This window comes from Galeopterus variegatus, unplaced genomic scaffold (assembly GCF_000696425.1).
Source record: "Galeopterus variegatus unplaced genomic scaffold, G_variegatus-3.0.2 Scaffold5146, whole genome shotgun sequence".
Taxonomy (NCBI): domain Eukaryota; kingdom Metazoa; phylum Chordata; class Mammalia; order Dermoptera; family Cynocephalidae; genus Galeopterus; species Galeopterus variegatus.
This window is the reverse complement of record NW_007731257.1, coordinates 128344-138852: the sequence shown is the minus strand read 5'-3', so window position 1 is coordinate 138852 and position 10509 is coordinate 128344. Positions and strand designations below refer to the sequence as shown.

The 10509-nt window shown below is 53.8% G+C and overlaps 1 protein-coding gene across 2 annotated transcripts in view; it reads left to right on the top strand.

The window, feature by feature from the left end:
- MAVS (mitochondrial antiviral signaling protein) overlaps nt 1-9890 on the top strand; it is a 14009-nt gene extending 4119 nt beyond the window's left edge. For both annotated transcript variants that reach the window (XM_008589002.1, XM_008589001.1), the window contains exons 2-7: nt 790-959; nt 2425-2599; nt 3778-3950; nt 4656-4812; nt 7212-7735; nt 8645-9890. In XM_008589002.1, the coding sequence (XP_008587224.1) occupies nt 843-959; nt 2425-2599; nt 3778-3950; nt 4656-4812; nt 7212-7735; nt 8645-9124 (1626 nt within the window). In that variant the 5' untranslated portion in view covers nt 790-842 and the 3' untranslated portion in view covers nt 9125-9890. The remainder of the gene's footprint in view (nt 1-789; nt 960-2424; nt 2600-3777; nt 3951-4655; nt 4813-7211; nt 7736-8644) is intronic.
- The last annotated feature ends 619 nt before the right edge of the window (nt 9891-10509 follow it).

Genomic DNA, 10509 nt, shown 5'->3' with positions numbered 1-10509 from the left:
ATCATGTTGGGCTTCTTTTTTTCTGTTTTTTCAGTACACCAAAAAGAAACAGGACTTCTTTTTTTTTTTTTTTTTTTTTTGGTCTTTTGTCTTTTTCCGTGTCCGGCAACGGATTGCAACCCTCAGTGTTGCCCCCGCACCGGACCGGGGACTGGCAATGGGATCGGAACCCTCGGTGTTGCCCCCGCGCCTCGCTCAGCCAGTGAGTGGGAACCGGTCTGCATGTGGGATCCAAACCCTCGGGCAGGAGCGCCGCCGCGCTTCCCAAGCGGCGCACTATCCAGTGCGCCACTGGGCCGGCCCAGAAACAGGACTTCTAAATGGAGCCCTCTTGCTATCAGCTCAAGGGCCTTAGAGCTGGGAGAGGAGCCAGTGTACTCACAGGCACAGCAGCTAGAGGCACATACAGATCTTCCCCAACACTCACCCATCTGCACAGCAGAAATGGGCCCTATTTTTCTGGATCTGATTTTCTTTTTGGTCATCAATTCTATTTTTTTTTTTTTTTTTGATGGCTGGCTGGTACAGGGATCCAAACCCCTGACCTTGGTGTTACCACGCTCTGCCAAGTGAGCAACCAGCCAGCCCCTATCAATTCATTTTTAGGCAAACTCTTTGAGAGCCTCTGGAACCCAAGCAGTGATGAAATAGGATGTTTCAAGAAGTTAAAGATGAAAGAAAAAAGCAAAAATTTCAAAAAGTTGTGTAAGAAAGAATTGCCTTTTGTGCAACCCCACTCCCAACCCTGTGGCCATGTGTGTTTTCTTTGTCTTTTTTCCTCTCTCTCAGTCCATCCACCCTTTGCTGGGCCAGGGCCCTCTCTCTTCAGAACCTGAGCAGTGATGACGTTTGCTGAGGACAGGACCTATAAATATATCTGCCACAATCACAGCAATTTTCACCGTGTTGATGTTCTGGAGATTCTGCCTTACCTGTCCTGCCTCACAGCAAGTGACCAGGTGAGCCAGGGAAGTGACAGCTGGACACTGGACTGGGGGCAGGGCTTGGAGTTCAAAGCTCAACCCCATCGCATTTCTTTACCTAAAGTGAAGAAGTTTTCTAACTTCTAGATGAAGTGTGGTTCGGGGTGGCTTTTCTGACTTCATGAAGCTCCCTCTTGTGTTGTTTTTGTGTAGTGCTCACAAATATGGCGCTGGTGTTTTGAAATTTCCTGGCTCTGGTCCCCTCGCCCGCATTTTCCAGAACCTTCTCTTTCCTTCATCTCTTTTGACCTTGTCTTGTTCAGTTTTTTTTTTTTTTTTTCTTTTAAAAGATGACCGATAAGGGGATCTCAGCCCTTGGCTTGGTGTCAGCACCACGCTCAGCCAGTCAGCCAACCGGCCATCCCTATATGGGATCCGATCCCGGGGCCTTGGTGTTATCAGCACCACACTCTCCCGAGTGAGCCACGGGCCGGCCCTTTGTTCAGTTTTGATTCCATTCTCCTTGTTGTGGGACCTGTCCTGGCAGCCTGTATTTGAGAGTTCACAGGAGCTGGATAGCTCTAGCCCCTCCCTTGCTGCAGGCCCCTTGCACTCACTAGGTAGTGAAGTGGCAGAACCTCTGCCAGTTTCACTGCTGTTCTCACTTTGGACCCCTGTGCTCCCAGTGTGTATCTGTTGGCTATTTTGGGGTGTCCTGTCCTCAGATTTCTCAGGAGCACCCTGCTTTCCTCTGTTTCCTCCCACACAGACATCGTCAGTACGCGGGCCTGTGGCTGATGGGGTTCGGCCCTGCTCTCTTGTATTTTGGGGTTTGTGGGGATACCTTGTCACCTCCCTTTGTAGTAATTGTTTTCTGTGGGTTTCCGTTTCTGCCGTCTGGTTACTTGTTTTTCTTTGGGAATTCGGGTAGTGCAGCTGTTGTCATCTTCCCAGAATTTCCCCAGTGTTCTCAGTCTCCTCGTTTCCTATTGTTAGCCCCTCTCTTTTCCTCTTTTGCCCCCTTTCATCTTATTTTTGCTACACACCTTTTCCTTCTCTGCTAATCCAAACTTTTCTTTTTACCTTGGGGGCTGTATAAACCCAAGGCTCTTGCATCGGATTAACTGGTTTTGGATTCCTGCCCCACTGCAGTAGGATCTTTGCTATTTTACTCCTGCTAAGCCTCAGTTTCCTTATCAGTAATGTAGAACAGTAACTGCATTAAATAAGATAATTCATGCAAAGCCCTTCACTGAGAGCCTGGGATGTGGTAACAGCCTGTTTCCCGGTAGCTGCCTTTATTATTCTTGCTGCTGATTGTTCTTCCTCATTCCTTACTTGGGCTCTAACCCTGGCCTTGTCCTGGGCTCTGATCCAGTTGCAGATGCCTGCCTCCCTCTTGTGGCTTTTTTGATGCCCCCCTCTGCAGTTGTCCCCTTCTGGGCAGGGAAAGGGCCAGGGCCACCTGGCTTGAATAAGGCGTGGGCTCTGTGTCTTCCAGGATCGACTGCGGGCCTCTTATACGCGCTTAGGGAACCGGGACACCCTCTGGGATCTCTTCAACAGCCTACAGCGGCGGACGGGCTGGGTGGATTCCTTCATTGCGGCACTGAGAGCCTGTGAACTGGCTGGTCTCGCTGAGGAAGTGGCCAGTGTCTACCATAGCAACCTGCCTCGTGAGCTTCCTGCCCTGGCTCTCCCCCTGGGCTCCCTGCCTGCTTCCCTGGCCTCTACTCTCCCTCTCCTTCACCCCTGTCCCTCCTGCCTTTCTCTGTCACAGTCCCTCCCTGGCTGAGCCACTTACTAGCCATGTCCCCTTGGCCAAATCCCTTAATTTCCCTGAGCCTCAGGCTTCTCCTCTGTAAAATGGAGCTAATGGCAGAGTGTACCTTGGAAGGCTGCAGTGGACAGATACCATGGGACGCCAGTGTGTTAAGTGCTCAGCACAGGCACCTCCCCTAACTTTTGTGGTTGTAGCATCTGTTTCCTTCCCAGCCTTCCTCATTTCCTCTCCGGTCTCCTCTGCCCCTACCCATTTGTTCATCATCCCTCTCTCCACCTTCTCCCCCAACCCCCACTGCCCCAGGGCCTTCCAGCCACCCCTCCTTTTTTTTTTTTTTGGCAGCTGGCTAGTACAAGGATTGAACCCTGGATCTTGGTGTTATCAGTACCATGTTCCAACTGAGCTAACTGGCCAGCTTCTTCTTTCTTTCTTTTTTTTTTTTTCCTTTTTGTCTTTTTTTTCGTGACCGGTAACGGGATCTCAACCCTCGGTGTCGCGCCAGTACCGTGCTCAACCAGTGAGTGGACCCGTCACTATATGGGATCCGAACCCTTGGCGGGAGCGCCGCCACGCTCCCAAGCGCCGCACTCTACCGAGTGCGCCACCGTTCCGGCCCGATTCTTCTTTCTTTCTAACATGTCTCTTCATTTATGGAGATTAATAGTGATCCCCCAAATACAAATGGCTATGGTAGGACAGGGGTGGGTGGCGGGGCAGAGGGGAGGGACTGAGGAGGCAGCATCAGTGCATTGGTCTGTTAGCAGTGACAGCCTTGAGGAGGAGGAGGCCTCTGGGTTCCAGAGTGCCTGGGACAGAGAAGGAGTGACTGCTGGCAGTTGGGTGGTCAGAGGCTCAAGAGGCTCCTATATACTCTCTCCCCTCCCCACCCCGATACCTCTCCTCATCCCCCCACTTCCTCTCTCCCTCCCACTCATTCTCCTCCCCAGTGATGCTTGTCACCTCTGAGGAGTGCATCCCACATTGGGGCAGCTTTTGGAGCTATTGGGGTGGGGACTGGGGCCCAAGAGCACCCCAGTTCTTTCTTGACATCACTGTATCTTTGTCCTCCAGGGATCCCAAACCACCCCCCGGCCCCAATGGAGCCGCCATCAGTTCCTGCTGAGGTTCCAGGGTCCTCTACACCTGCTGTGGCTCATAGCATCCCCTACAATGGCTACAGGGAGGAGGACCCAAGTTACCCCATGCCTGTCCAGGACACACAGCCGCCAAAGTCCCTGGGAGAGGTACGTCCTCCTGATCTACCTTGAGCCTCCTGCTTTTGTGTTTCTGTCTGCCCACTTCTGCCTACCCAGCTTTCCAGAAGCCCTCTCCTGCCCTCCACAAATCATGCCTAATCTCTGCTCACAACCCCAGGGCTTCCCCAAGGGGGATCTGCCCAGACAGCTCCCAGACTACTGACCAGGCCTTCACACTGTGGCAGCCCCCAGCTCTCTGTCATCAACTGGCATGGAGGCTACAGTTGTGAGGTCTTTGCAATGGTCCGTGTGAGATGTTGAGCTGGATGGAAGAATCTGGAGAATGACCAGATGAGCGGGAATGAGGGAGCAGGAGGTCATGGGGCAGGGGATGCATGGTGGAGCTATAATTCTTGCCAATAAGGTCAACTTTGGGGTAAGGATGACTGGTTCTACTGAGATGTGATGAGCGGGCAGAGGTGTTTCTGGGAGACACCGAATAATGGACCTGAAGCCCAAGAAAGGAGTCTGTGCAGTAGCCACAAAGAGGGAGACCTTTTTACAGGGCCAGACAGGTGGATAAGGACTCCCATGAGATGGTGTGTGTGTTTTCTATGAGATGGGTACAAGGTCACCTGTGGACAGAGATTCAGGCAGTGTCCAGACCGAGGCAAGGCCTCTCTTGGTCCCTGTGCTGCCCTTTGCCAGCTCTTGGGAGAAGCAACTGCCTTTTTTACATCTTCCTTCTTGCAGAGTTCAGAGCAAATCTCACAGACACCCAGCTCTGGGGCCATCCTGAAGAGGCCGGCTGGCCCCCAGGAGCCCTCATCTGACCTGGCAGCCCTCAGCCTGCTGGCCTCCAGCAGGCATCAGGAGCAGGACACAGAACTGGGCAGTACCCACACAGCAGGTATGTGTGGAATCTGGAGTGATAGCACCTCTCTGACCTCCCAAGTGAGAGTGCCCCTCCAGTTTCCTTGGACAGGAGGCAAGGTGGGAATAAAGGGAGTTCACCTTAGGGAACCGGTTCCTTAGCAGGTGTGTCAGTTAGCATTTGCTGTGTAACAAACAGCCCAGAAAACATTGTAATGGCTTAAAATAGAGCCATTTATGTAGCACATGATTCTGTGGGTCAGCCATTTGGGCTGACTCAGCTGGGCAGTTCTTCTGGGTGCATTGGGGGCCTGGGAGCATCCAGGCCTCTCCCATCACAGGGAGCACCCTAATTCCTTCTTGATATCACTGTGTCCTCTTGTGTCCTCACCAGTACACACATATGCTCTGCTTCTGGCTGTTGGCTAGGGCACCGTGGATCTTTTTTCTTTTCCATCTAGTTGCTCATCCTCCAGCACACAAACCCATCTCTTGGCAGCTAGGCAGAGTTGAGAGAGAGAGAGAGAGAGGGCTCTCGAGGCATAAGCTCAAAACTGGCGCAATGTCTCTCCTGCCCCATTCTTGTCACCTCTCCCCCAGGGTGATGGAGACGCAAAGGATTACTCAAAGCCCATTTCTTCTGAGCATTGAGATCCCCCGAAGGGGTTGATTTTCCAGGAATCCTCAAGAAAGAAGGATTCCTCGGAAAAATAACACCGAACTCTGATTTTCTCTCAGTATTTATTCTCCAGGCCAGAAAGTTACAGAAAAGGAACATAGGTAGTTACAAAAAGAACAGTAAGATAATTATCATGGCAACAATCATTAGGTTTAGCTACACAAAGGACATCTGCCCTTGGAGCCAACAATTTTGCTTTGTTACAATTCTTTATCTACAATAGAGACTTTAGCCTGGGGAAATTTTCTGTCTTTCACAAGCTTAACATTTCTATGTGTAATTCTAAAAAATTAGTCTATACCTGAAACTACAGGGCCTTGCAAGCTAGGCCCTGTGAAATACATTTGCTTTATAAATGTTAGTATCCTCTACACATTTTGTGAGCCAAAGCAAGTTGTAAGGTCAGCCCAGATTCACAGAGTATGGAAATAAACTCCATCCTTAGATGGGAGGACTGACAAAGTCACATTGCAGGGGTTGTGGATACAGGCAGACAAGAGAATTGTGGGCCATTTCTGTACTCTGCCAAAGGGACTTGTAGGAATCAGCCAGGCCGTGGAGGAGGGCAGAGGAGGGACATTACAGGGCTGAGCAAGCTGTTGGCAGGGAGCCCTTAGGCACTGCCATACCCAAAAGGAGCCTCTGGTTCCCAGTGAATCACTATAACTTCTCAGCCCCCAGAGGTAGCAGGGTCTTCATCAGCCAGGGGCCTGGACCTGACTCCAGATCTCAGTGCGCCCTCTCAGGAATTTATAGCTGTTCACCCTGACCTCCGAGGCTGATGTCTCTCCGCTACTCCCCAAACTGTGTGCCACAAGACACTGGTGCCCCCGGCAGCCCTCAGTGCCCCAGGACAACCACAAGCCACATGAGCAGTTAAAGGCTGGGAAAAGCCATCTTAGTGCCCCCATTTCTGCCACCTCCAAACTATCCCAAGCACCTATTTGCGCTTTACAATGTCTCCTTGTCCTGGAACACCTCTCAGGAGATGCTGCTGTGGAACACAGAGCAAAGGGCACATAGATCTCAGTATGCTTGTGGACACAGGTCCCATGTGATTCTGTGGCGTTAGATTTGGGAGGGGGGGAGCACACCAGAATCACCCTGACCTTTGTGAGCCATGGAGCCTGGCATGTGCATTCTTAGAGTTTGATGAGAATCTTGATCAACTGCCTTTATGGACTGTCACTATCTGCTACCTCCTGTTCCCCCCAGCCAGGCCCCCCTCCCTGCAAGTCCCTGGAGGCTGGCCAGGCCCCTGATGCCACTTGACTGGAGTGAGCTGTCTTGATTGAGCCATCCTGCTGCCCCTTGCCCTGATCCAGGATTGCTTGTGCTGGGGTGGGGGTGAGGGGGATAGTAGTGGGGGCATTGTTCAGGATTCTACCAGGTTAAGGAGAAGGTAGAAAAGGCAGACACAGGAGGAGAGGGGGTGTCCCAGGTGGGAGAAGAAAAAGCAGAGAGAATAATGAATAATGACCTTCAAGCTCCTAGGTGCTGTTAAAGGGAGAGACCGTTTCACTCTTGTGCCAGAACAGACTTGGGCTACAGGTCAGGGACTGAGGGCAGCTGTTGGGCCTTCAGGCCTGGGAGTGGTGACCAAAGGGACTGTGGAGTCTCTTGCATGGGCAGGTGATTGGGAGGCCTGGATGCAGCAGGGACAGCATGGTCTGGGGCAGAGGGACCCTTCTTCAGCCCTCAGAGTAACCAGGGCTGAAGGGTAACCTATGCTTTCACTTTTGTTTTGCCACCTGCAGCCGTGGTCTCCAGTCTCACATCATCGTGCGGGCCTGTGTCTCCAACTGTCTCCTTCCAGCCTCTGGCCCGTTCCACCCCCAGGGCAAGCCGCCTGCCTGGACCTGCAGTGTCAGCTCCATCTCCTGGCACCTCCTCCTCCTCCACTGGCTTGGCTTTTGCAGGGGGCGTTGGTGACCAGGCTGAGGCTGCCATTCACTCCAGTGAGGCAGAGGTACCTGCCAACCCTATGACTGCCAGCACAGTGCCCTCCAAGCTGCCCACCAACTTGATGCCTGTGAACACAGTGCCCTCCAAAGTGCCTGCCAACACAGCATTTGCCAGCACAGTGCCCTCCAAGTTGCCCACCAGCCCCAAGCCTCCCAGTATAGTGCCCTCTAATGTGCTCACCAATCCAGCACCATCTAAACTGCCCATCAACTCAACACGTGCCAGCAAGGTGCCATCCACAGTGCCCACTAGCATGGTGCCCACGAAGGTGCCTGCCAACACAGTGCCTGCCAGCAGGAGCAGCACCAGAGCTGAGGTGAGTCCTTGCTCTCCCAGCGGAGATTCAGCTCTCCTCCTCTGGGAGAGCTTACCCTCCTGGCCCTGTCCTTGAACCCATCCCAGTCTCCATTCTGTCTCCAGCTGGGCTGGTCCATGGCCTCTCCTTGAAGGTATAGGGACAGCTGAGAACCAGCCTCATCCAGACCCCACTTCATGTCCTCCAGGAGGAATGATAGTCATTAGAGCCTCAGGAGGGTCAGGCATGGTGGGTCCCCCCACTAGTCACATGCATTAACTCATTGAGACGTTGTAGCCCCCAGGTAAGCGGATGAGGAAGCAGTGAGGGGCAGAGCACAGTGGCCCGTCTGCCTCGATTCTTTGCTCCTTACCACCAGGGTGTCTGGACTGTCCCTCCACGGCCAGGTTTTACAGACAGCAGCCCCACCCATCCAGCCTGGAGCAGCTTCTCTGGCCCCACAGCCCCCACAGCTGCCCCCTCCGAGCCCTCACATCTCACCCTACTGCCGCTGTCTGCATGGAGGCATCAAGTCCATGGGCCTCTTGGGCACATGGCATGCCTCAGAGCCTGTCTGTGGCTGCTCCGTGGCCCACAGGCCCAGGCAGAATGTTGATGCAGGATAGGGCCACACCTCACCAAGGGCTCGCCAGGTTGGGGTGAGCTTACAGGCAGGCTGGTGAGTAGGGAGAGGGTTGCCCTGGACAGTCACCGTGGGTACTGCTGTGGGGCCATGGTCTCCTTCTCCCTCACTGCCCTCCTGCACCACCAATGGGTTGGGTCCCCAAGAGAGGGTGGCCTTGGGCATTATGGGCTGGAAACTAAGGGATTGGGGTGCCTGTTCTCACCCTGGCCTAGGCATGAGGCCTCCCACCCTGCTTTTCTCCCTGTTATTCCCACTCCGTTCCAGAGCTTTCCTTTCTTTCCCAGGAGACCCTAGCAGCTCCAGCACCCACAGGTGCCACAGGAGGGACTTTGCCCTGGCCAGACAGCAGCTCTGAGAGCCAGCAATCTGGGTCAGAGCTGAGCAAGCCTGGCGTGCTGCTATCTCAGCTGGACTGCCAGCCCTTCTCTGGCTGCACCGCGGATCTCGCCATCAGCCGCAGCGACTCCCTGGGTGCAGTGCCCAGCCATGGTGTGGGGCCCAGCCATGGTGAGGAGCCCAACCATGGCCCAGAAGAGAATGAATACGTGTCCGTGGGTACCTTTGGGATCCATGTGGCCGAGGATCCCAGTGCCGACCTCCTGGAGGCCTGCCCCAGGCCGTGTGTCACCCCGCCGCTCAAGGAGGAGGAGGTGGTGCGCTGTGTATGGGATGTGCCCTGGGCTCCATGGCTCTGGGTGGCTGCAACTGGGGTGCTCATGGCCACATTCCTGGCCATGTTGTACCGGCGGCGCCAATTCCAGTGAAGCCTCTCAGCCCTCCCCACCATGCATCTGCTCTGTTCCCCATGGTATAGTCAGACCCACTCTGGAGAGGGGCTTTCTGGCCGCCCTTGTCCCTTTTTCGGGGCTGGCGAATGGTTGGGTTAGAGGGGAGCTAAGGGACTGCAGGACTGGTGAGAGGCAGTGCCATGGCCGGACCAAGTCCTGGGGGCAGCATTTCCACCCCAGCTCATGCCCTCTGAAGATTCCTTACCATCCTCGGCTTTCTGGGCCCTGAGCTGCCCCCTGCACTCCAGACCTCACACACTCAGCAATCCAGGTTGTCTCCCATGTCCTCCGGAGGAGGTGCCACTGTCCAGGCCTCATCCCTGTTTCCCCAAGCAAGATCAGGAAATGCTGCTGAAGAGCACACAAGGGTCGGCAATGCCCTTTGTCCTGCCCAAGTCCTCAGAGGCCAGAGGGCAGGTGCGTGGGGTGGGAGACCCCACAAGACCTCGCTCCCATCCCCAGCAGCCCAGCATGAAGTCCATTGCACTGGAGCAGGTGGCAGTGGCAGGGAAGCTGCTCTCCAGGGACCCAGCTGCTTTGAGTCTTCTGCTCCTCTGGTGCCCCTCCCCTGCGAGGCTACCTGGGGGAGGTGCAAAGGTTGCCAAGGACACCAGGGAAGCCAGAGGGAGTTTCCAGGCCTAAAACCTCTGGAGCCCTTTTCCAGCTTTCTCACCCCTTCTTTCCCTCCCTCCTGGTCTCCATTTTCTTCAGCTCCCTACACAACTTGGGGAAGGGACACCCAATGGGCAGAGCTCAGGCAGAGGTTTGGAGTTCAGCTTCCTCACTTCCTGGGCTGTGTGGCCATGGCAGACGTCTCTGGTCTTGCTTCCTCACATGAACAGTCAGTATCTGGCTTATCCTTCACTTGAAGGGTTCTTCTGATATTGAAGCATATAGGTGTTTGCCGAGTGCCTGGCTCAGAGGGGGTGGCCACTAAATGCTTCTCCCACCTCTCTCCTGCCCAACCTGGTATTAGAGCTGAGAACGAGAGAGGCAGTGCACACAGCAGATAAGGGCACAGCTCTGCAGTGTAGGGCAGTCTAGACTGCATCCTGCTCTGCCTCTCATTAGCTCTATGATCTTGGGCAAGGTATTAATCTCTGTCAGTTTTCTCACCTGTAAAATGGGGATGAATATATATATTTGTATATATATCTCCTAACGTGTGGATTAAATTAGTTTGTCTATGTAAATCTTAGAATGATTCCCAGCATTTACTGAGGGTTGGATACATATTGTTATTATCACTATTAAATGTAGAAGGACTGGACCCCTTGGCTACACCTTAGAAGCAGACCCAGGCCCTACTGCCTCTCCCCTCTTTATATTTGCTCCTTACTTTATCCTGTGCATTGGAGAAT